Source organism: Eptatretus burgeri, chromosome 2 (genome assembly GCF_056783735.1).
Source record: "Eptatretus burgeri isolate ZD-2024b chromosome 2, Ebu_testis_v1, whole genome shotgun sequence".
Taxonomy (NCBI): Eukaryota; Metazoa; Chordata; class Myxini; order Myxiniformes; family Myxinidae; genus Eptatretus; species Eptatretus burgeri.
The window spans coordinates 105,975,157-106,001,824 of record NC_140962.1 but is presented as its reverse complement, the minus strand read 5'-3'; the positions used below and the strand labels follow the sequence as shown (position 1 = coordinate 106,001,824).

The 26,668-nt window shown below is 44.2% G+C and overlaps 1 protein-coding gene across 2 annotated transcripts; it reads right to left on the bottom strand.

The window, feature by feature from the left end:
• Positions 1-2,590: 2,590 nt before the first annotated feature.
• TIMMDC1 (translocase of inner mitochondrial membrane domain containing 1) lies at positions 2,591-26,125 on the bottom strand. Of its 2 annotated transcripts, none has more exons than XM_085870607.1 (7): positions 25,794-26,125; positions 23,753-23,915; positions 22,659-22,747; positions 22,372-22,439; positions 12,158-12,233; positions 6,009-6,119; positions 2,591-5,798 (listed from the first exon to the last, which is right to left on the bottom strand). In XM_085870607.1, the coding sequence occupies exons 1-7, from the start codon at positions 25,880-25,882 to the stop codon at positions 5,633-5,635; spliced, it is 762 nt and encodes a 253-aa protein (XP_085726733.1). In that variant the 5' UTR covers positions 25,883-26,125; the 3' UTR covers positions 2,591-5,632. The 2 variants fall into 2 exon arrangements, with proteins under 2 accessions (XP_085726733.1, XP_085726732.1); XM_085870606.1 differs by having other exon boundaries at positions 12,158-12,236; positions 25,794-26,123.
• Between the last annotated feature and the right edge of the window lie 543 nt (positions 26,126-26,668).

The window sequence follows — 26,668 nt, the reverse complement described above, 5'->3', positions numbered from 1 at the left end:
AAAACCATGCTCTATCCTTCAAAAGCTGAGCATCAAAGCGAGGAAGCAGCACATACCGTTTTTAAAGTCTTTAGTGTGACTCAGCCACGGTCAGAATCAAACTACCACCATATCACACTCAGGGCGAACACTCACCACAATGCCACAGAGTCTGTCTGGTATGTTCTCATCCATGGACCACCTCCTCCATAAATGCAGTATAATGTAAATGTTTGAAGTTAAAATGCAAGGAAGGTAATAAATATATCTTAACAGTAAGTTCAGAAATGCGAACAACACACGTATATCAACAAGTGCGTGTTCAAGATGGCTTCCGAGAGCAAATTACACTGGGGAAGAAAATTATTTATTCAATTATTGGCCTCAGGTTGCAGGAATCAAGCATTTGGTTTGAACATTTTCTGGTGACTGCTTTATTTATTGGTCAGTGACGTACCAACGATGTAAACTCAGAACGCAACAACATGAGTGGTCCACAAGCAATTGGGAACATACAATCGGATCAAATTCCAACGTGATCGTAGAGAAGCGCAATTCATGGTTTCTGGTTGCAAGGTAATGGACATCGAGCATTGGTCAGTACCATCTCTGAAATGTACATTCGGCGAATGGATATCCCGTACCAACTGATATTTCACAGTACAGATGTAGACTGATAAATGGTTTTCATAAACTCAATGAGGGATCTGTTAATCTCGCAAGACAGCAATGAATTGCAGCGAAAAACCAAAGTTTGGCAATTTGATCAGATCTTGTGAGATCGAGGGAAACATTTGCAGAGTTAAAATACACATTAAAAGGAAAGAGGACCCCCCCTCTAATATTGTGTAAAAATCAAAATGATCACTCTCCATCTCTTTTTAATGGATATCTGACTAGGATTTAACCATTCATTTGGTCTGCTGATCGCATCATCACTGAGGGTTGGCAGGGATGCACCCTCACTTCTAGGCTGTCCAATTTTAGTTTGAATCTCGACCCAGCTATAAACTGTCATCCTGGTGCTTCAAAGGCAGGGTGACGCATCAATGCATGTGTCACCCTTCGGATGAACATCAAACCGGGCGTCCCGTCTGTTAGCTTCAGTTGGGGGAAGTTAAAAACCCCACTGCGACCTTCAGAAAGAGTAGGCAAGCTATTACCAGCACCATGGCTAAATTACAAATTCCTGCTCCAACCTACAAGAGGCACTGCATCAACGGTACATCCATGCCCTTAGCAAATGAGCGACCTGCAACCATGTGTTGCATATGAAAGATCATCACCGAGGCACGGGTGTGCTGTTCAAGCAGTGCCCACCCACGACATAATGGGTAATTAACTTGGAAATTGGTCATGGTGCAGGCACTCACAATGTGCCTACTTTCTTCAAAAGGCACCGCAAGGATTTTTAACATCGAGCAGAATTCTAGCAAACGCGGCAGCTGCTTTTAACGTCCTCTCCCTATGGAGGTACACTTGGTGATGCGAAGCCCGATGCCAATTTTTTCGCTCGAGATTTGAACCAGGCTCAACAGATCAAAGGTCGTTCTGCTGCACCTGAGTTACCCTGTCAGCCCATCAAAGTGAGAATAAAGCAGTTTGGTATGCAATGTTTGAAGAACAATTAGAGCAGGTAATTGTTATAATTAATCACAAAACACCTCAAGCAAGCATCACAGTCTCCCAGGAAAAGTTTGGGTATGGTAGAAAAGCAAACAGGAAATTGGAAGAAGAAGGAAAAACAAAAAGTTTGAGAAGGCAAGTGGAACGTCTATCCATAAGATAACAAGAACCAGAATTGCTATGCAATACATGTCCCCCACCGATGTGATATTTTCTAAGTTGTAAAAAGGGTACAACTCTGTGAAAAATTGACAAAATGCCCTGAAACTTGAACTTGTTCTGTAACTTATCATAATGAAGCCATGCACCAAGTTTCAGTTGAATATGTTAAAGGGTATGGGAAAAAAGCCTGAAAAACCACAAGTGGGACGGACGGACAGACGGACAGAGAGCAAACCTATAGTCCCCTCTGGTGAAACCAGTAGGAGAATAAAGACATAAATCACAATGGCATTTTAGTCAAGTTAGTGAAATATTTGATTGAAGTGAACAAACATGCTCAAAATTTCTGGGATCTATCGAGAGTGAAAGATCAAGTAACCAACATCAAGCCAAGCATTCGATAGACATGGCAACTCTGGTACAGAAGTTACATGTGTGTGTATAGTTACCCCACACACACACACACACACACACGAAGAGAAAAGTGGGGTTAAACAAATGGCTCACTTTATCTGTTCATCCAAAAACATAAATTCATTTCAATTCAATGTTATATTTCGACATGAATCGGAAAACAAACCTGTAGTTTGTTAGGCAGCACAATGGCTCTGAATTCTTTCCGATGGCACAGAGGAGCGAGATATATTTTCTTACTCTGTCTGCCTGCCTGGGAGTGAAACAAAATTGAAGATCATTCCAAACAGGAAAGTTACTGCTTTTAAGGATGTTTATGAAGGACACAACAAGCAGGAATAACAAATGCATTGTGTTAAAATAGGGTGGTGTAAAAAGACGCTGCAGTAACAGCGGCGAACCTCCGGAATATTGTTTTCTCGAGTTTATTTAATTTCAATTTCATTATACACTGTACAATACAAACAGCCTTACTGGCACTTTCAAAACACTTCTGTTTAGCAGTACTTGGACATAATATTATGGCATTTCAGGTCATCACGACCATTCAAATTTGCCGCTCGCAGATCCTGCTCATATTTCTCAAGACTGCACGAGGAAAGGTGTTCGATGAACTCTCTAATTATGAAATGGTTTGCTTCTAAGAATTGCTCATTCAAAAGCTCAACCCTGATGAACTGCAGACAGCCCAATGCACCCTTTCAAGAAACTATATCATCACCACCTGGGGATAAGCATTTCCCACCACCTATTTCAGTGCTTCGTACCTACTTCAACCATTTCTGAATAGGTATAATGGCACCGTCGGATTTATTACATCCAGACCTCGGCACACAGCTTCAAAGAGACCCTATTTGTCATTGGGTGATCAAAACATCAGATCCAAGATGTCAATATAATTTAACGGTCGGTCTGGCTTAATATGGTTCTGCCATATGAATTTTGAACACGATGTCATCTCAATTTTTTTTCGTTGAACCCGTTTGATGGGCTGACAGGGTAAGATTTTCTTCGAACAAGAAACGATTTTTTGAAACCGATACTCTGGAAAACCTTCTCATCCTTTTTGCATGCCTCCTCCATATTGTGTGGTACTTCCCGTTTTCAAACAATCCCCATCTCAAGTACCCCCCCCATCCCACTGCTCGGCACAAGGTAGCTGCGTCACTCTATGCCGATCTGGAATTTCCTGAACTTGAAGTACGAGGCCTCACCATCAGCCATGACCTCGCGAGGCAACCTTTTAGCAAATCTGGCCATCAAAGCCAGCCGCAGATCATTCCTTGAAAACAAATGAGCGCCATACTCAGCAGAAAGGACTTTGCTCATACCTCGAGAGAACTGCCCTACTCTATGGGCTAGCACCCCAATATCACATTTGTCTCTCCTGGATTCTTTGGAATCCAAAGGTCTTCATGTTATTGGCATCCCCCACTGTGAGGTTGAAACACACAGCCTGTTCGTTACTCTCCCATAGCAGACAGGTTGGTTGACTTTTCTTTTTTATTTTTACTAACTCTGCTTTACTTCCATCTGTTCTCAACCCTCCCCAAAAACTCCAAGTTACTTCAACTTGGTTAAACTTGCAAAACTTGGCTAAAGCACACCTCAACTCTTGTTGTTCTTTCTCCAAATGTGGCACTACCTTTTAGATGTTGTTACCCACTCTTCCCACCATTTCCTGTCATCCCCCATCCTTACCTACAAACTCAATGAGCACCGTTAACACTTCATAACTCAAACCATTTACTTGTAGATTGCAGCGTTTCCTTAGATGCTCTTTTCCTGTTCATTATCGTCATAGCTTATAGTGCACAAGAGTTGCTCCACTGCCCAAATGCAAGTTCATATCATGCATCACCTTGCCCTTTCATGAGTCTCATTCTTGTTGAGAAAAAGAAAACCCCAGTTACCCTGGTGCTTCACAAGTTGAGCTTACTCTCCATACTCTCTACCAATGGCATTCAAGGCCAACTCCACACATGGCTTACTGAATTCCTCTCCTCTCAAAGCCAATGTGTGGCTCTCAACAGGTTGCTCTCATCTACTCTCCTTATCAAGGATTGAGTTCCCCACAAGTGAGTGTTCTGGGCCCCAAGCCTATTCCTGACCCTCACAAATGATCTCTGAATCTTTGGAAAATCCCCTTTGTCTCTTTGCTGATGACTTCACCCTTTACCGTGACATCCCCCATCCTTAAAATAGACAGGCAGCAGCCTCTTCCCCTCTCTTCAAGCCTTCATAGGATCACAAACTGGTCAAGCACTTGGAATGTGTCTTTCCATCCTAAAAAAAATCTCACTGCCTAAAAGGGAATCCAGGATCACTGACTGCTCACCTCCACTCATTTGTTCCTCTTTTTTTCCACCTGTGTGATCAACTTTCATATTCCATTCAGCATCATTTTTCCCTCCAGGTCTTCAAGACGGCTGTTCACCACCATCTCAGATCCTCCCCAATTCAGGACCATGATCTTTTCTATCCCCGTTAACCCTTCTCAAGCCCACCTTTTTCCAAATCTCCACTTTTTCCTTCCTGAGGGTTTGCTTCTCTATCCACCTTGTCCACCCTATATCCATCTCCCACTCTTCACCCCCTATTTTCCCAAGTCTACCTCTATTTTGTCCCCCATCCCTCCTGTTGGTGCCCCCCCTCTCTTTCCGCTGCTCTTTTTGTTCTGGTATGCTTTGACCTGTTATAGTTCTTCCATGAGCCTCGACTTTGTAATAAAAAATAGCAAGAAAACGAACTCCATAAATGCCACTATACATCAGTCTAATCCGCTAACATTCCTACGTCGCCGTAAAATATCCGACATTACCTTTGAAATAGAGTAGGCCATTGTATGCCGGTACTGTGACCACACTTAAAATACATGCCTTAGTCGAGGACTGCTTCAGCAGAACCGTATGGTAGAGTAAGGGCCTGTCCTGGGTGAAAACCTCCACGAAGGAAACATTTGCGATCGGTCATGATGGATACTCTGTTGCTCTCCGATTGGTATTGAAACAACACAAAAACATTCCATGCATTTCCAGAATGATTGTGAAACGTCCAATGATTGGAAGTGGGTGTGCCTCCACAAAATATGCTTAGAAACATTCATCGTTTTGTTACAAAGTGATGGAAACGATAATCGAGTTGCCAATGCATATCAAAGTGCACTCTTCCTGAACACAAATGAAATTCCATCAAAAAAAAAAACATTTCATACAATTCTCAAACTTCGAGCAAATGAGAATCTTTGGAAGAAGTCAAATATCTGTGCAAAATCTATTTTGGAACTGTTACAATCAATTTCCTCAAAATGATCCATTTCGTTAAGTAAGCTGAAAGGGTAAAAGCTCGATGTGAATTGTGGGACAACTGTGCTTACAAATCTCGCCAAAAGAATGCTTATAGCACAGGAAGTGCTGCATTGTCTTCGGAGGTGAAAATCATTTAGCGTCGATTATGCTGATCTGGAAGAATCGCTGGTTATCGGGTTCTGTTTGCGAAGGACAGGATCCTTGACGGAGAGTTCTTCAATCCGCAAAATGTCTTCTTCAGCAGAGTTCTCCACGACTGTCCTTTCAATGCGTTCCACAAAGTTATCCAGAACTCGCAGTTTACCTTCCCTGCAAAAAAAAACCAAAAAAAAAAACCTCGTGACCTCTGTCCTGAATCTGATAAAACCGGCAATCAAAACATACCCAGTTATTTTAATGGAGATCTATTTTCAAACTGTTTTTTTAAAAATGTATTTCATGAAAGCATTAAATTCCATTTTTCTCTTCGAAGCAAGTTCCGCAATGTTGCGCAAAACATTTCTGATGCAGCTCGCATACCATACTTCAGGTTCATCCGGGAGGTTCTGTTGTCGAAGCCTGAGTCTCCTTTGCCAGAGGGTCTCCCCATGGAGCTGGTTCATTGCCATCAAAGTGAGGCCAGCAGGAATTCTGCACAGGTCATTTGCATTAGTCAAAACAAGCATGTAACCACTCCCCCTCACTTCCCCACCCCCAACCCGTCCTGTTCCTGCACCCACTCACAAGCATCACTATACTGTTACATGCATGACATGTTAGCTATGCAACTTATAATAATAGGGCGCAGACAGAAGGCAGGCACATGGGAATCCCCGTTAAAGCAAAAGGTCAGGGTTCAAGCTTCATCCCCTTTTCTGTATCCAAGGGGAAGGCCCACCTGTCCGAGGAATGCACACAACTATGATAGTGATGGTGGCAGCACTTTGCCAAAACTAGAGCTGCGGATCATACCAACATATTAAGGAAATGGTGTGACAAAAAAAAGCACAGTTGGTCATGCTTGCGAGACAAAACAAAAACCTGTTAATCTCTACAATTCCAGCACAGCTCATTAGTAAATAAAATGATGATTCCTACATGAGATGCCACTTTGAATATTCGTATTATACATACTGTTAAATAAAGGTATCATATTGGTATTGCCATTGAAGTTAGAGGCAGAAAAAGGTACTGATTGCAAGTGCATGCAAACAAGACAGCCCGATTTCCCAAGCAAATGAACAGATATTATACAAGAGCATTGCACCTCACCCATAGGACACGAGCTGGCAGGTTTACAAAACTTAAACTTTACTCCACGCAGCATGAGAATGCAACACCGATGGCACGTGGCGCAAAAGTGCTCTCCCGCTCAGGCCTCCAGAACGCCACACAGAGTTGGGTCAGGTGTAGGTGCATGCGCCGCAGCAGCGTGTCACAATGTCCATTTTCCGCCGGTCATCCAGAAATCCCCATCTCCTTGAGATGCTGATCAACTTGCTGCAACCACAAGGCACGTGCTCAGCTCGTTGACCTCCTCCACTCACGAGGTTCTCTCGCTGAGAGAATCTGGTGAGCAGGATCAGCATCAGGAAAACGAGCCACATGTCCATACAGCCGCAGGTGAGGCTCACGGACTATACAGGTAAGAAATCCCATCTGAGTCTCTCTCATCAACCACTCATTGGACACAAAGTCTGTACAGTAATAACCAAGGATTCTCCAGAGACCGAGTACCGAAGGAGTTAAGTCTCCATCTCAGATCCTTGGTCAGAGTCCAAGTCACATTTGTTGAGCAAGACTGGGAGAACCAAGGAATTGAAGACTCAAACTTTCATCCTTCTGCATAGGTACTGACAGTGCCACACCCCATGATACAGTGAATACATGACTCTCCGCCCCGACCCAGACGTCTATTGGCCTCGAGCTCACAACATGCAGACATGAATATCACTGCCAAGCTAAGCGAGTCTCTCCATGACATTAACATCCTCACCACAAACAGGTACAGACAAGATCGCAGCATCCAATGTCATTGAAAGCCTGGATCTTAGTTTTGATCCAGGAAACTGTAATACCAGTGGCTCTGACTTCTCATTCAGCGTCGCGAGGGCCCCCACAAAGATGACTGCATCATCTGCGAAATCATGGTCAGAGTCTCAGAGATCTTGACATTCCCAAACGATGCACCACAACTTGCTCTCTCTGACATCCTCCCAAGAATCCAATCCATACACATACTGAAAAGTGTGGGGGCCAGTACACACCCCTGACGAACTCCAGTAACAACTGGAAATAAGTCATAGATGGAAACACCACACCTCACATCACTCAGTACCAGAATATAGTTCAGAAATCAGATTGATCAACTTTGGTGACACCCCACAAAAACCAAGAATCCTCCAGAGGGCATACCAATTGACTGAATCAAATGCTTTGTGGAGATCAACATAGGCTGCAAGCAGCCCCTGCCGAAACTCTCGTCAATCGTTGACCTCTTTGGTGTAAAGCCCTTACAGCTCTGGGCACCAGTGCTCAAAAGCAGATGGTGGAGAACCCGATCAAGAATTATCCGAGCAAAGACCTTGACCGGCACTGGAAGCAGCATCACACCTCGGTAGTTGTCGCAGGCCCAGCGATCACCCTTCCCTTTCCAGAAAGGAACAACAAGGCCCATCTTCGTCAGTTGGGATGATGCCTGTGCGCCAAACAGAGCAAAGAACTGCATGCAACGGCACAAGTACAGCATTTCCAACAGCCTTGAGAAGTTCAGCATGGATGCCACAAATACCAAAAGCTTTACCTCCTTACAAGTGGTTCACCACATCCTGTGCTTCTACAAACAAAGCTGGTTCACAGTTGATTGGAGGGTCAGCAATAGGATTAGGAACACCCCTGACATCCAACTCAACAGCTGGTGGATCAGCCTGGTACAGCTGCTCAAAGTAACTGGCCAAGCTCACCTTTACTTCAGACTCCTCTGTCAAGAATCCACCACTCTCCGCTCTAACTGCAGTCCACGGAGAGATTGGCTAGGAGGAATGCAATGCACAAATTCCTCTGTAAGTAAGACGTGAATCACTTGACCACAGGTGATGCTCTTCCACCTCACATATTCCTCGCCAAATGGCCTCCTTGTCCGCCCTGAGTGCACATACAGTTTTACGCCTCAACTCCCTGAACAGATCAGCCATGGCATTAATCTTGGCCCTACGACTCTGCATCAATGGCATCCAGCATCCCTTGGGAGACAAAGTGCTGCTTCACCTGACGGTGGGTTCCAAGACATCCACTAGCAACATCAAGGATGGTAGGCTTGAAGGAACTCCACAACTCTTCAGGATACTCCAAAACACCCAGACCCCCCAAAATCCCCACTCAGCCTGTTCACAAACTCCTCAGCTACCCTCTCATCCTTGAGCTTGCCAACATCCAGCCGAGGCTGGGATGGTACCATTCTCCTGGATTTAAAGTGCAACTTAAGAGTTGCTACAACAAGCCGGTGGTCAGTATTGAGGAACTGAGCACTCCGGTAGACCCTGCAGTTCTGGATCATCCTCCAGCGACCATCAACGAGGGCATGGTCAATCTCCTTTGCCACACCGCCAGCGTTGGAATACCAAGTCCAGCGATGAGCTTGTGGGTGCTGAAACCATGAATCGGCCACCCTAAGTCCATGACTTCTTGCAAAGTCAAGGAACTTGGTGCTATTCAGGTTCACAGTTCCTGACCCATGGGGACGAACACACGTCTCATAACCATTCCTATCAGTTCCAGTCGATTCAATGAAATCCCCCAAGACTAGAAGTGCATCTCATCTGGGGCACTGATTAACCACAGACTCAAGCGTGGCATAGAATGTGTCCTTCACGGTGAGATCACTCGCCTCAGTCGGAGTATATACAGAGACCAGGGAAACGACACCCAAGGAGTGACGAATTCTCAGTCTCATAACACGCTCGATGACCGGTGTTACCTCAATTATGATGGGAGTCAGCTTATTGGACACAGCTACAGCTACTCCTTGAGCATTGTAACCACCAGAGTGACCAGACCAGTAGTAGGTAGATCCACCTACCATGGTCTCACCACTATCCAGTCTCTGAACTTTAGAATGTGCTGCAATACTGATGTTCAAATGCTGGAGCTCAGATGATAGCAAAGACAGGTGATCATCCTCTCTTCGGGATCGGACATTCTATGTACCCAGCCGAACTTTCCAGGTTAACCCGAGGAGACCGCCGTCTGGGGGATGACACCTCAGCACAACCCGACACACACCACTGCAATCCAACCCAGTAATGTTACCCCGTGGTTATCCTCCGATCATCAAAGAATGGTGGTCCCGAAGGCTTTTCCCCAATTTCTTCATCCAGTGAGGTGCCCTGCCAAAAGCAGCAACTCCCATGGAGTGGGTTTTCAGTTTTCTTTACATTTATGTGTTTTCTGGAATGAAGTGTTTTATGTTGGCTGGAGTGCAAATCCTGCCACCAACTCCTAGAAAAAGGTAACCCATCTGCAGGACGACGTCGACGGACACAGTTGGGTACCAGATATGGATGGCTGTTGGCTCACGAGGAGCTCCTCACAGGTGCAGCAACAGATAAGGGAAAGTTTTTGGTGTGCCTACCGACCAGAGGACGCGCACATGAAATTTTTCATGGGGGCGTGGTTAGTAGTGGAGAGGCATGGTTATTATGCTGGGGGCGTGGTTACAGGGATTAGTGACCATGGTAACAACATTGGCAGCTTTGGGGACAAACTTGCACGAATAATAATGCACGTGCGCACGAATGCGCGGAGGATGAGAGGGATTAGTCACCGATGGGATTGTTATGGTGAGAGTGTGATTTCATAGGGATGAGTGGTAGATGGAAGGATGGGTGGGGATATGGAAGGTTCATGATTGCACGGCTAAGTGACGGATGGTCGCATGTGCGTCATGAGGTTTGTGTACTTCGCCTGCTCGAGAAATCATCACACGATGCCCTCGCGCCTGTTATGTGCGCGATGATGCCACATTTGCGGCCTACCTTTGTCTCCCCGGTAAACCGGGGGGAGGAAAAGGCAGGATAAGAGATGGGAAATGTGCTACGTGGCATGAAGATTGCAGGGTGCTCCATTCAACGAGGCGTCATGTGATCGAGGTTGCTATCTCGTGTGCGGCAAAGTCCTGAACGTTGGTCATCACATGGGAAACGAGGAATGCTTGTATGCCCTCATCCTCACCACGTAATTCAAGAGTGAAAAATATGATCTTGGGAAATGCTGCAGCACCCTCTGTAGCCCCCATGGAGGCTTTGGCAGCATGCAGGATGAGTGGCGTATACAATCCCGGGACCTAAGTCAGTGACCCGTTGAGTCGCCGGGGAGAGTCAGGAATAGCCCCAAATGACGTCATAGATATGTCATCAGTCTACGTGCGACAAACCAGACACGTTACATTGATAAGGTGAAATAAATGGTGGCATATTCCATGTGAAATGGCCGAATGGTCCACACCGGAATCAGTCTCAAAATACTTATTTATTACATCCACCACAGAAGGTGGATGGAGTTTATGTTTTCCCACCTGTTTGTCTGTCTGTCCATCCACGTGTGTGCGTGTGTGTGAGGTATCTCAAAAAAGTTGATGACAGATTCAGACGAAACTTGGTGTACAGGTTGCATGTGCCAAGGAGATCAATTGAATCAATTTTGGTGAAGATCTAGATCCGGATACTAGAATTAAAAAAAAAAAGATTCTTCACGATTAAGAGAGAGTGACAAAAACAATACATCGCACGAAAGTAATCAAACAGTTGTGGATGGATTGCGACAAAACTTGGTGGATGAGTTCGGTTGGAGACAAGAACAAGGCAATTAAGATTTTGGTTCAGGTCAGGAAGCAGATCTGGCCGAGCAGTGGGATACAAAACGTAAACTGTTCAGCCTGGTGGCACTCGACCAAGGGCTGTGCTCGTTTATTGTGTTATCTGAATATATGATGTGGAAAACCCCTAAATTAAATTCCTCATATTTGAAAGTGCGACTCCAGATGTGAGGGGTACCCCAAAGGCAATAAAAACATCTCGATTTGGGGGCATTTTACAACAGCTGGAGCATCAAAACCTATCGACAAAAGGAGGGAGGTGGTTTGAGGGAAAGCAGGTTGGGAGATAAGGAGGAAGAGGGTGTGCCGAATATACATGGGAGGAAGAGGAGATAGGGGAAGGGAGGAGAGAAGAATGATAATACTATTACTCTTTAATAATAATAATACAAGTTCCCTTTCAACTTCAGTGCAGGAGAAGGCAATCGGGACCATTAAAGCCTGTGCTAGTTTTGCCAACACATGGTTGTTTATACATGATCCATCCTTCTATAAATGCTGAGCGTCAAGCAAGGAAGTAGCACATGCCATTCCTAAAGTCGTGGGTATGACTCGGCAGGGGTTCAAACCACCAAACTCCATGACGAAGAAGGGATGCTCAAACCATTACACCTCTGAGTTGTGTGTTGGGCAAAAGAAGATTGGGAAGAAGGGCAAGAAAAAGATCGAGATGAGAGAATGCTCGAGGGATGTACATCCCATCCTGAAAAGCAGGAACAGGAAGGTTAACATTCCATCGAGCAATATATCATCGTAGGCCCTGAACAAGCATACAGATAACCAAGTCGCATCAGTCGGCATCTCAAATTGAACTCACCCAAAGACACTTCCCAGAACGGCTCCACTGATCATTCCCTTGGCTCCAAGAAACACACGAAACAAGCTTCCAGAAACTGCTGTATGTTGGAAGAAAACAAAACAAAAAAAGGAATACATTGAAGGATCATAGTTTGGCAAATGCATTACATTTGAAAAAAGTGCGTTGTGCTTGCCTTTTTATGATGGTCGAAATAGTATTTTAAACATGGTTTACAACAGTAAATAAATTAAGCGATTTCTCTTCATTTATATATTTTCTCAAGAAGTTTAAAAGAAAGTACTTGCTCCAAACCCCTGAGCTCCGGTTATCTCCACATATAATGAAGCAAATGTATCTATGTCCAACCACTAACGGCACCTTTTATGATGTAATAAATAAACAGTGTTTATCAGTGTTGTTTGTGTTCTTGTTAGACAGTTAGAGCATGAGAAAATAAATTGCATACGTGTTGGTCGTACCCAGGGTCAGTTCATGGGCACATTAAAAAGAAAAATCCCACTCCACAAATGTGAGGGGGAGGATCGGTTGGGGGGGGGGGTGATGGCTTAAGATTTTCACCCGATCTCGACCAAATTTTGTATAAGTGTTGGTTGTACCCAGGGACAGGTCATTGGCACAACCACCCCCACCCCCCCCCTCCGTGAGGTGGGGTGGGGGAGGGAGACAACTTTCAATTTACGCTTGTACACGTGACACGGTGAAAGTGGTTTACTGACCCCTGCTACATATAGGGGGTATTATTAGCTCGGGAACAAAATATATTCAACCCCATTATCCTCCCCTTCCCCCAAACCATCCCACCAGGGTTGCTCCCAAGAGGAGCGGAGTGTTTCTCGTTTTATTAACGATAGGATATACCGGTCAAGGACAGGTGATAGGATGGAATGACATTTGATAGGACAGGAGGGTCTCATAACAACAAGCAACTATGGGGACCCTCTTTGTGGTGGTTGTACCCCCCACCCCCATGCAAATCAGGGGCCAAATATTCCCATTCTTCCCTGCTGCCCAGATTCGGCAGGGCATGGTGGTCCCCATGAACTAGTTCCTGCATCTCCTTGCCCCCCACCTCGCTCTGTCTGTCCGCCTCCGTCTCCCCCTCCCCCTCATGGACCTGAAGGTGGGGGTAGACCATCCTGGATGTGGGACATCTCTGGGTTACTCTTGGGAGATAGATCAGCTGTTTCCATGCCATGGGCTTCCTCGAGAAAACCGTCTGGGGCTAAACAACAAAAACAACCCTGCGCTAATCGGGCTTGAAGCACCACCCACTGGAATGCCATAACTTAAGGCCCTGTCACACCTTGACAATTTAGCCAACGTATGCAAAATTGGGCTAAAACGCTGGCACACGTCGAATACGTTATGGGTAAGTTTGTATACATTAAGAGTACGCTGGCATACGTCATAGAACGCTGGCAAACGTCGTAGAATGCCGAGCTGTTAGACAAATTTTCCATGCTTGAAATTTCCCGACGTATGTGAGCGTACGACTCACACGTTCCGCATAATGCAGGCAATAAGTTGTAGGCACATTACGCGATCATTGACACACGTCACTCATAAGTCGAAACACATTGAGGTAATGTTTAGCGTACCCGAAACTTATTTCTGACCTATGAGTAACGTGTTGTAGGCACGTTACGTGATCGATGACACACATTACTTGTACGTTACTCATAAGTTGAAACACGTCAAATGTAATGGTTAGCGTCAGTGTTCCAGACACCCTGTTTTTTTTTTTTCTTTCTTCGGCATGACGGTGATGTTAACACTTAGATTTCTAGTGCGGTTATAACATAATTAATAGGCTGCCACTCAACGATTTAAATCATAACCGAACTGGAAATCGAAGTGTCAACATCACCGTCATACCAAAAAAAAAACAACAAAAAAAACAGGGAGTCTGGAACACTGAGGCTAACCATTACATTGACGCGTTTCGACTTATGAGTAACGTACAAGTAACGTGTGTCGACGTGTGTCAACGATCGCGTAGCGTGCCTACAACTTATGCCAGCGCATGCGGAACGTGTGTCATACGTCAAGTACGTCGAGAAATTTTAAACATGCTGAAAATTTCTCGATGTACTACGACATATGCCAGCGTGCTCTTAACGTATACAAAACTTACCCATAACGTGTTCGACGTGTGCCAGCTTGGTTCGGCAAATTTTTCATACGTCGGCATACGCTGGCTAAAACGTCAAGGTGTGACAGCGGCTTCACACTTCGATGTCTCGTGCGGTTTATGATTTGAATCGTCGAGCCGCAGCCTATGAATAGCCTACGCCACGTGATCATCGGCGATACGCTGCCGCGCACTATGCATAGGTTAGACTATCGTTGGGCATAGGTTGTGAACGCAGACAACACGCTCAGCATTCGTTGTTATAAGTTATCTATATGTGATTAAAACGTTCTGTGCACGTTATGAATACGTTATGCATACGTCCGACGTGTTATTATACGCCCAAAACTTAAAAAAACATCAATAGTTCAGCGTACGCCAGCGTTTTACATACATTTTGAGACCTTGCCATACGCTGGCTAAAATGGCAAGGTGTGACAACCCCTTTAATCTGGCAGACTTGCTTGTCAAATTACATTTTTTTTTTGAAGGTGCAAAAACTGATCCCCTTAACTAGATCTCTCAGCTTGGTTCTAATCATCAGCAAGGTCATGGAATCCATCATCGTGGTTTATGCAAAAATCTTTCCTTTTTCTTTTCTCATCTCAGACCACCAATTTGGTTTCAGTCCAGATCACTCCACCTTCGACATGTTGACTTTACTCACCTAACAATGGATGGAGTCCCTCAATGTCAGACATGAGATCAGGACTGTCTCTCTGGACATATCTCGTACTTTGAATAGTCTCGCATCCTGCTTTGCTCTCTAAACACTCTGCTGATGGCATTCAAGGCCAACTCAACATATAGCTCACTGACGTCTTGTACTCTCGTAGCCAACATGTGGCACTCAAAGGAATCCTTTCATCTCCTCTCCCTGTCAAGGCTGGAGTGCCCCCAAGGCAGTGTTCTGGGCCCAGTCCTATTCCTGATCTTCATCAATGATCTCTCTGCCTCTGGAAAACAATCTTTATCGATTTACTGACGATTCCACCCTCTGCCCTGACAATGCTCATCCTTCAGAGTTCAGACAGGCAGGCTGCAGCCTCTTCCCTCTCTTCAGACCTTGGCAAAATCATAAGCTAGTCAAAGACATGGAATGTCTTTCAACACTGGCAAATCTCACACTCTCACTATCTCTCTGAAAGGACAGTCTGGCAAACCTCCCCATCTACCTTTTTTAAACAACCCACTTGAGAAAGTTTATTCAAACTCCTGGGTCTTATTATCAGCCTTGGTCTTTCTTGGGAAAACTGCATTTCAAAGTTGAACTCCAAAGCCAACCGCCGATCGGGCATCACCTGATGTACAAAGTCCTTCCTAGCACACCTGAACTATCCATCAACAAGGCCTTCATCTGCAGCTTGATGGAGCACTGCTCTCCCCTCTGGCCTGGGTCGCCTGTATCACATCTTGTTCAGCTCGACACCATGGAAACCAAAGTCTTCAAGATTATTGGAAACTCCCACGATGAAGCTGAGTCTATGGGCCTATCACTTCACCTTCACAGACAGGTCAGTGGTCTCTGTCTTCCACCACCTCTCTTCTGGCATTGCGCATATATCTATCTATCTCTATCTCTATCTCTATCTCTATCTCTATCTATCTCTATCTCTATCTCTATCTCTATCTCTATCTCTATCTCTATCTCTATCTATCTCTATCTATCTCTATCTATCTCTATCTATCTCTATCTATCTCTATCTATCTCTATCTATCTCTATCTCTCTATCTCTCTATCTCTCTATCTCTCTATCTCTCTCTCTCTCCATGCTTTGTCACTCCCACCCCCAGAGGTTTCAACAGGGCAAATGCGGTCCATCATCAACCCCCTTCTGCTGAAACAACCTAAATCAAGGATCACTGCTTACCTCCACTCATCTGTTCCTCTTTTTTTCCTGCATGTGGAACTACCTTCCATACCCTCTTCAATCTCATTCTTCAAGACAACTGTTCACTGCCATCTCAGAATGTCCCCATTCCAAAACCATATTTCCTACCCTTGTTAAACACCCACCCAATCCCAATTCCTCCTGCTCCTCATAAATTTCCACTTTTCCTTACTAAGACTTTCCTTCTGTATCCATCTTATCCACCCTGTGCATAGTCTCCTGCCCCTCATTCCTCCCCACACCCATAGTTTGTCCAAGTCTGCCTAAATCTTGGCCTTCAACTATGTTGATGTCCCCCCCCCCCCCTTCACTGTTCCTTTTGGCCAGTTGTGGTCTAATCCGTTCAGTGTACTAGGAGGGGAGAGGGCGGTAAGTTGAGCCACCCCTACTGAAAGTGTCAGGATGGAGAGAGGTGAAAGGTGGTGCCATCTATTCATGTCACATACTTTGCTTGTTGATGTAAGGAAAAAGCAGTTTTAGATGAAGGAGAAATACGCAGTGAAGAAAATCCAACTCGTCAAACAATTCAAACAAATTAAATAATTTGCTCCTGAAGTGATTTATGGTTCATTAGGCAAAGGGTTTGAATCCTTTTGGAACTGAGAATCATGATTATCGCTGTTAATCCAACATATTCACATTTTATTAGCTTTATAACTTTGGAGTAGTTTGTGAAGACTCCATGTTAAATTTGGTTTTAAAGTATGGTGAAATAAGCGCAGGTGGCATCAAAATGTGAAAACTTTGGAGGAGGGTGAATACTTTTGGAGAGCAAGCTTTTATCATGGCCTGTTCTATTTGGCTACAATTAACTTGTTGGGCAGGCTGATCGAAAGTACTTAATGGTACACTGTGGGGTAAGTTGAGCCAATTAAAGTGGGGCAAAATGGAGCCACAGATAAACTTATCCCACATTCTCATCACTTATGAGGGTACCCAGTCAAATGGACTGGGTAACTTATTGTTTTTATTCTGTTTATTTCCTTATTTTTCTTTTTCCGCCGGCAATTTGCGGGCTTTTCCGCTTTAAAAATCATTTTCTCAGGAACGGTAAGTCCGGTCGACACGAAATTTTCACCTTGGTATGTATCTTTTTCGAATGCACACTTAATTGATAAATATGACGTCATAGGTCACATGGTACGGGCGCCATCTTGAAAAAAACCGATAAACTTTGGACGTCTGTATCTCTGAAACCGTGCAATGGAATTTTTTTTTTTTGCTTCATACATTTTAATAAGCTCCCCATGGGGAACACGGGCGATTTCGTGACGTCATCGGTGAAGCGGTATGCCGGTGAAAATTCGTCAACTAGAACGCTGCATGAGAAAAATCTGAAATTTGAGCGTCATCGACACAAATCACCGTAGAAAAAAATTATGACGTCATAGGTGACTTTGTTCGGCAGCCATCTTGTTTTGGAAAAAATAATTAAAAACATCATCTTCTCCAGAACGGCTGAACAGATTGAGGCGAAACTTTAGAGCCACATTCCCCATGACATCCTTTTACAAGTTTGTTAATTTCTTATTTATCGGTCACATGGCTTGGTGGCCATCTTGAATTTACCCTAAAACCTTCAAACATCTTCTTCTCCAGAACGGCTGGTCAGATCAAGGGGAAACTTCATACTTATTGCACACGGGTAGTGAATAACTGATAGGTCACATGGTTTGGCAGCCATGTTGGATTCAAGAAATGTATTAAATAATGTTTTCTCTGGAACTACATAACCTATCGAAGGGAAACTTGGCAACTGTAATCTACCCCCATGCCTGCATATACGGTAAAAATTATGTCAAAAGTCACATGGTTTGGAGGCCATCTTGGATAGAAAAACGCTCCTTGACGATCAACACGAAACTTAACAAGCATAATCCATTTCCCCATTAGATGGAGAATTTAAATTTATGTTGTAATAGGTCACATGGAATGGCAGCCATATTGCATTGAAAATTAATAACTTTAAAAGTCTTCTCTGAAACAGCTAAACAGATCGAGGCGAGACTCCACACCTATGACCGCATTTCCATGACGAACAAAAAGTTCTCTCCCCCTTTTGATGTACAACACATCCTTGAGCAGCCATAGTGGATTGAAGGAAAAATATTAATTAATGTTTACTCTGGAATTACTGCATCAATAAATGTGAAACTTCTGAGTTATAATTGGAAGAGTCATGTGGAATGAAGGGTTGAAATTTTAACTCGATCGGGCCCATGGTTTGGCAGCCATGTTGGATTAAAGGGGAAATATTAAGTAATATTTACTCTGGAACCGATGTCAATATATGTGAAACTTAACAATTATTATCTTGATGACATTTGAAACATAGTTTTAAAATTTCAACCCGATCGGCCATGTGGTTTGGCAGCCAGAATTATTGAAATTATTTGAATATGAGAACTTTTAGATTATTTCCATAAGGCTCACTTGGCTGCACCTGCATGTGTTTGATGGTACAGGAATAGCAATTCAATTGATACCGACAATGTCCCCAGGAAAAAGGGCTGACTGCATACGTAATAAATAGATTGAACACTTTGTGCTACCCGGTTCGTAACTCGTCGGTCCCGTGTTGCATTGAAGCAAGGCTGCATTTGTATCACTATTAAATAATGTTTTCTCTGGAACTACTTATCCTATCAAAGCAAAACTTTCCAACTGTCATCCACAGAAAGTGTCATGTTGTATGAAAGGTGGACGTCTGGGTACTCGGTCATCACTGCCAGCAGTTATAAAGTGGCAGTTCTAGTTTTATTTTTTTAACATGAATATTTATGGATAAATATGAGGGCATTTTCCTGCAGAAAATTTTGGGTCGAGTGGATTCTGAGGATGCCATTTTTGTACCAAATCTAAAGGATGAAACATATTTTCCAAGGAATGACATCGTGCATAAACTTCCCAAGCTAAACACAGTCGGAGGATCTGCCTGAAGCCCTTGTCAACTGGTGTTTGAATGCAGCCTGAGCAAATGGAGTCCAACATAGGATAGGCAGTGAACTTGAACTTGTTCCACAATTTTTAATTGCACGATTGTTATTTTACCTTTTTAATGTTCTTCTTTGTAGTCATTTATGAGGTCAGTTTGATGCCTGCAATTTGTATCATAACGTCATTTGTTTCAGTTTTAACTATCGTTGTTCAGACGTCAATTGTGGCTGAACAGTGTACCAAACTACTGAATATGTCATTATAAGCAGGGGTTCACACATAAATGGTATGTAGGTACTCATGCACGGCAAAAAAATAAACTAAATGCATACTTAAAAGATGCTCAGAAAGCTCTAAAGCGTACTAGCTCAACAGAGGCTTTTGATGGAAGGTTTTCTCAGCTGTGGAGGTAAGATTGTTCGTTCCATGATAATTCTGATAATTGACAAACTATTTCAAAATTAAGTTTATAAATGATAACATTACAATTTTGAAGGTATATTGTAGGTTTATAACTTGTAAGATTTTTAAAAAGATCGAAGGAGAACATGCAAGGAGGAAGAAGAGGAGGATCAGGAGCATCTGAAACGAAAAAAAAAAGAACGGCTTACGAGTGTCTCGTCTGGAGCGGACGTTCTGAGAGAGCGCTTACAGAGAGGTGCATCAGATGCAGAGAGGTGCTTTAAAAATCGGAGTGGCGCTTAGGAAAGCAGATGAGCACAATCAAAGCTGACTTTTTTTTTGAGTACCAAACAATTTCTGCTGGGACTCATTGGAGAAACAAATTTAAAAATAAATAAAAGAAGTGTGAGCCTCTGCTTATGGGTCAATAAACCGTCTGTAAAATGTGTGAATTGAATATATTTTCCCATAATGACCTTTCTTTATCATATGCAGCAGATCAACTTACTCCAGGATATGGATCAACTTACTCCATCGATGGGGTAAGTTGAGCTGTTTGAGTGCTTTTTTTTTTACTGCTTCATTATGACACTGGTGTTGATCCTGCATGACTGGCCCACAAACTGTACACTTGTACTTGTTGTGTAAAACAAGATATACGTCATCTTCGACTATGTGACACCTTGGACTCTCGATCAACATCACCAAAAAGTGGCTCAACTTAATCCTCCTCTCCCCGACGAGCTCTTCCACGAGCCTCGACAATTTTTTTTTAAAAAACTATTTAAAATTGCTTCTAACTTTAAAAAAAAAACTATTTAAACCGCCTTTGATGCACGAGTGCCAGTTTGTAATACTTCCTTTCTGTTTTGATGCATTTCCTTTCTGCATATATGGTGTGATGTTCAACCATAACAGCACAATGAACAACACTCAATTCCACCACGTCCCAGTAGATATCCCACCTGTCTGAGGTGGTATACATGCCATTACTTGCACATCACTGCAGAGGAATGAAATAGACAGAACTGAGGGTCTGCAAGCAAGGATTGACATCTATCTGAATTCACCAATGAGTCTTACGTTAGTTCAGGCCCAGTCACACCTTGACGTTTCAGCCAGCAATGGCAACGTATCAAAATGAATGTAAAACGCTGGCTTACGCTGAACTTTTGATTTTTTTTTTAAAAGATTCGGACGTATTCATAACGAGTTAGTCGTATGCATAACGTATTAGTAACGGACACAACGTTTCGTTGTCTTATAGATAACTTGTACCAACGAATGCTTAGCCTGTTGTCGGCGTTCACAACCTATGACCAACGATAGTCTAACTTATGCATAGCGCGCTGCACGTATCGCCGACGATCACGTGGCGTAGCCTATTAAAAGGGTGCCGTACAATGATTCAAATCATAACTGCCGGAGAAATGGAAGTGCCAACATCGCAGTCACGCCTTGGCGATCTTGCCAGCGTATGCCGACCTCTGAAAAATGCATCTAAAACGCTGGCGCACGTCGAATACGGGATGGGTAAGTTTGGTATACATGAATAGAACGCTAAAGTACACTATCATACATCGTAGTAAGTGGAGTACGTCTTGTAATTTTAAACGTGTTAAACATTTTACGACGTACTTGCCTATGCCTCACATGTTCCGCATGCGATGGGAATAAGTTGTACGCACGATATGCGATCGTTGGCACACGTCGACAAAAGTTACTTGTAAGTTACTCATAAGTCGAAATACGTCGAGGTAATGGTTAGTGTGAGTGTTCCAGACTGCCTGGTTTTTTTTTATTTTTATTTTTTTCTCTTCGGTACGACGGTGATGTTGACACTTCGATTTCTAGTGCGGTTATAATATAATATAATTAATCGGCTGCCGATCAACGATTTAAATCATAACCGCACTAGAAATTGGTGTCAACATCACCGTCATACCGAAGAAAAAAAAAAAACCAGGGAGTCTGGAACACTGACACTAACCATTATCTTGACGCGTTTCGACTTATGAGTAACTTACAAGTAACGTGTGTGGACATGTGTCAATGATCGCGTATTGTGCCTACAACACGTTACTCGTAGGTTAGAAATAAGTTTCGGGTACGCTAAACATTACCTCGACGTGTTTCGACTTAAGATTAACTTACAAGTAACGTGCGTCAATGATCGCGTTACGTGCCTACAACACGTTACTCATAGGTTAGAAATAAGTTTCGGGTACGCTAAACATTACCACGACGTGTTTCGACTTATAATTAACTTGCAAGTAATGTGTGTCGACGTGTGTCAACGATAGTGTAACGTGCCTACAACTTATGGCCAGCATAGTGGAACTTGTGAGTTATACGCTGGCATAAGTCATAAAATTTCAAGCATGGAAAATTTGAGGACAACCGCAAAGTACAACGATGAAAGCCAACGTACTACGACGTATGGCAGTGTTTTTCAGCGTGCTCTCAATGTTTCCAAAACTTACCCATAACGTATTCGACGTATGCCAGCGTTTTAGACAAATTTTTCAAAAATCGGCATAAGCTGGCTAAAACGTAAAGGTGTGACTGGGCCTTTAACGAGGCAGTGTCTATTTATCTGACAGTAACATCAATTATCTTCACACTATTTTAGCAAAAGAGCAAAACAGCTTTAAGATTAATGTTTCCTCCACCAGATAACTACACTCTGCCAAATTGATAATGGAGTAAAACTATGGAAAGAACATGAGGGTTTGCCGACTTTCCGCAATAAAGCTGACATCAAGAAAAGATCCTGTAATGCGTTTGCTCAAACTATACGCTTAAAACGTGCACACTTCCTGTAAGATGTCCCTGGGCCGGTATCTCACCTCCAGCCGTGAGGTAGTGAGTGAAAGACTTCTTGTTTAGATATGCGTCAAGCACAATTCCAGTGCCGCTGAAAAACAGTCACTTAGAATGTAAAAACAATGTCTGAAACAGTGTGCAGATTGGATCATGGGTAAAGGATTCCACAATCTCAAATTCCTGAATATGCTCCAATCAGAACATCAATTAACAACATGCTGCCACTTCATCGTCAAAATTATTTGGGGCAGGGATTGAAACCAATTCAATGTAAAACAACATTCAAACCAGATTTCTCCATATTACTGACCTGAACATGAGCATGAAGATCGAAGCCCTGAATCCCATTGGAACTCCAACACGGAGGAACCCCTTGATGGCAGCGTTGTGACACGCCCTCTAGTGCGTACAGTGAAAAATACAAAATTTACGGTTAAGATACATCACGAGAACAAAATGTAGACCAAACCTCTTGCACAAACCACATTTCAAAGTTGGCCTCCAAAGTTAGACACCAACTAGTAATCAAGTCAGCTGTTCACCACTATCTCAGGTCATCGCCAATCCAAAACCATTACATTTTCTATTCCTGAGCCAACCACCCCACCTCCCCCCCCCCCCCATTCAAAATTTCCAGTTTTTCCTTCCTGAGGGTTTGCTTCTGTATCCATCTTGTACACCACATGCATTCCCCCCTACCCCCCATCCCCCCGATTCCTCCAACTCTGCCTATATTTTGTCCCTAAAGCCAACTGTTAGTGGTTTCCCCCTTTCTCGACTGTTCCTTTTGTTCTATTATGTCCTGATCTGTTCAGTGTTCTCACTCTTCCATGAACCTGGACTCTGTTTCGTCCCCTTCCACCACTACCTCCACTCGTTCCAATACAAAAAAAAATCCTCAGCTGGTTCGTTCTTCACCAAAGGAAAGGTTGATTTGCATTATATTCTCAAATCATGGCAACTCCAAACTGCAACCCTGGTGAAACTCTGACGCTGAACAAAATATTCAAAGGCCTTACAATGACAATTTGGGTTTAAAGATGACATTCAAATGCTGACTTTGCACTTCCAAAATTACATTTCCCAAACAATGGAACAGCTGGATAAAATAATGGATGGCATCAACAGAACGTTGAATGTCTCCCTCTTTCGGGAGCAAGTCTCCCTATCTCGTCTCCTTCTTTTGCTCAGATGAGGAGTTAATGGCCAAACTGCCAGCTTCTTCTTGCTCCCCATGGTGGTTAGCATACCTTGATCAATGTACTGCCAATTTCATCCCATGGTCCCACACGTACACCGACGCACATCGCCACGAATCTTCCTGAGCAAGACTAGTTCCTTATTCCAGCTGGAGACTCATACATGATTACAAAAGCAAAATGTGTGCAAAATGCCCTGGCATACTATTCCTTCCACTGGATGTCTGTACACTTCACCATCCGCCCGCTCCAGGAAGCGGTGATAAGCCAGACGACCAGCAGGTAGCCCAGTAAATAACACTCCTCCGACACCAGCCATGAATACTAGCCGGATCATGTCATCAACTTCCTCAGAGAGCGTTTGCTGCCTGAAATACAGAGACGTATTATGCAGAGCAAATGCAGAGAATGGACTGCCATCAACCCAAGTACGAGAAGGAACAGACAGGTGTTCAAAATCTCACAAACAGAATGTTCTACACGCAACTGCTGTTAATCTTCCAACCAATCTTAGCATTTACCGTCCCTTGATAACATCAAATCCACCCATCCATCCATTGGGACCATACTCTGTGCAGATAAATGGTGCTGCCTAAGCAGTCTCCTTGGCTATTGGCCACAATCCTGGACGGGTCGCCACTCCGACGCAGGATACCAGCAAGCTGGTACTCATTTTTGCCGACCTCAGAAGGATGACAGGCAGAGTCGACCCCACCTGGTATTAATTCAACAGCCGAGGGGAATTTGAACTCGGGATCCTCGGATCCTAAGTCCACAACCCTAATAATCAAGCCAACACCAGGCATAACATCAAATAATCATGTCAATATGTCAATGATCATGTCCGCCGCTCATTCACTACTCCTCCTCTTTCACACCACCATGACCATTACCTCCTCTCACTCCACACCACCAAGGCCTCCTCTCCTTCCTCTTTCAATCCAGCACTCCTTCTTTTTCACCTTCACAACTCTCCCTATTGTTTCTCTCCCCCCCCCCCCAAACCCTATTCTCTCTCTGTCCCCCCAAACCCTATTCTCTCTCTGCCCCCCAAACCCCATTCTCTCTGTCCCCCCAAACCCCATTCTCTCTGTCCCCCCCAAACTGCATTCTCTCTGTCCCCCCCAAACTGCATTCTCTCTGTCCCCCCAAACTGCATTCTCTCTGTCCCCCCCAAACTGCATTCTCTCTGTCCCCCCCCCCAAACTGCATTCTCTCTGTCCCCCCCAAACTGCATTCTCTCTGTCCCCCCCAAACTGCATTCTCTCTGTCCCCCCCAAACTGCATTCTCTCTGTCCCCCCCAAACTGCATTCTCTCTGTCCCCCCAAACTGCATTCTCTCTGTCCCCCCCAAACTGCATTCTCTCTGTCCCCCCAAACTGCATTCTCTCTGTCCCCCCCAAACTGCATTCTCTCTGTCCCCCCCCAAACTGCATTCTCTCTGTCCCCCCAAACTGCATTCTCTCTGTCCCCCCAAACTGCATTCTCTGTCCCCCCAAACTGCATTCTCTCTGTCCCCCCAAACTGCATTCTCTGTCCCCCCAAACTGCATTCTCTCTGTTCCCCCCCCCCACAAACCCAATTCCCTCTCTGCCCCCACCAAACTCCATTCTCTCCCTCTCGCCCCCCAACTCCATTCTCTCCCTCTCTCCCTCTCTCCCCCCAACTCCATTCTCTCTCTCGCCCCCCAACTCCATTCTCTCCCTCTCCCCCCCAACTCCATTCTCTCCCTCTCCCCCCCAACTCCATTCTCTCCCTCTCCCCCCCAACTCCATTCACTCCCTCTCCCCCCCAACTCCATTCACTCCCTCTCCCCCCCCCAACTCCATTCTCTCCCTCTTTCCCCCCCCCAACTCCATTCTCTCCCTCTCCCCCCCCCAACTCCATTCTCTCCCTCTCCCCCCCCCAACTCCATTCTCTCCCTCTCCCCCCCCAACCCCATTCTCTCCCTCTCTCCCCCCAACCCCATTCTCTCCCTCTCTCCCCCAACCCCATTCTCTCCCTCTCTCCCCCCAACCCCATTCTCTCCCTCTCTCCCCCCAACCCCATTCTCTCCCTCTCCCCCAACCCCATTCTCTCCCTCTCTCCCCCAACCCCATTCTCTCCCTCTCCCCCCAACCCCATCCCCTCTCATCACCTCACTCCCCCCCCCATCATGAGAAACCTCAAAATATTTTGTTGAGCAAGAGCTTCAATAAACACAAGTAATGAAGCAATGTGTGAGCACGCGGTGTGTGTATCCTCACTCTTGCCGGAACATCCGTCGCACACGGTCCCAGCCAGTCTCGTTTCCCCGTTGTCCACCTTCATGAGCCTCTCGTTCCAAATCAGACATGTCTCAGCACCAATCACCCTGTCCAACGGGTGTTCATGTACCAGAAGAGCGCGGAAAGTCGGTAACCACCCTCGGAATATTAAAAACAAACAAACAAACACAACTTTCTCTCAACGACTACATGACGACAACGCGCACACTTTGGAGTTGCAGCTGATAAGGATCAGAACAAAAAAAAAAAAAAACTTCACCACGAAGTGTGAAACCAAATCAAACCCAAATAAAAACGTTCTTACGTCACTTCCTGCGATCTTTTCCCATTGGGCATTGACCTTGGTATTTCACAGATTTTTACCGTTTAATTTACACGATAAGGCATTTCACTGTCTCATCTAATTCACGTTCAACAGTATTGTATTTTTTATATATGAAAGTAGAAAAATAGCTCATATCCTGATATTTATTTAACATCGCTCCATGCTCCACACATCTTTCACCTCCACGGTTTATATCCGGGACGATAGTGTTGGAGTCTTGAGTGAATAATCATGTTCGGCTTATTGACGAAGAAATATTAATCAAGAAACAATAACAACGAATGTAGGTTTATGGGCGGTGTATTGGTTACGGCCTATATAGAGGAATACACAATATATTTTATATATATATATATATATTGACATTTGTAAATCGACACATATAATTTGTGTATGTTTTGTGTGTGTGTGGTGAGCTGGATTCTTAACTCCCGCCGTTAAAATATCGTAGGTTTATGGGCGGTGTATTGGTTACGGCCTATATACAGAAATACACAATATATTTTATATATATATATACATATATATA

Coding starts and splice junctions, on each gene's coding strand:
- TIMMDC1 (XM_085870606.1), bottom strand. CDS start 25,882: ATGTCTGATTTGGAACGAGAGGCTCATGAAGGTGGACAACGGGGAAAC. Junction 22,748..23,752: donor GACATCCAGTGGAAGGAATA/GTATGCCAGGGC, acceptor TGTACGCACTAG/AGGGCGTGTCACAACGCTGC. Junction 5,799..6,008: donor CCGGATGAACCTGAAGTATG/GTATGCGAGCTG, acceptor TTTTTTTTGCAG/GGAAGGTAAACTGCGAGTTC.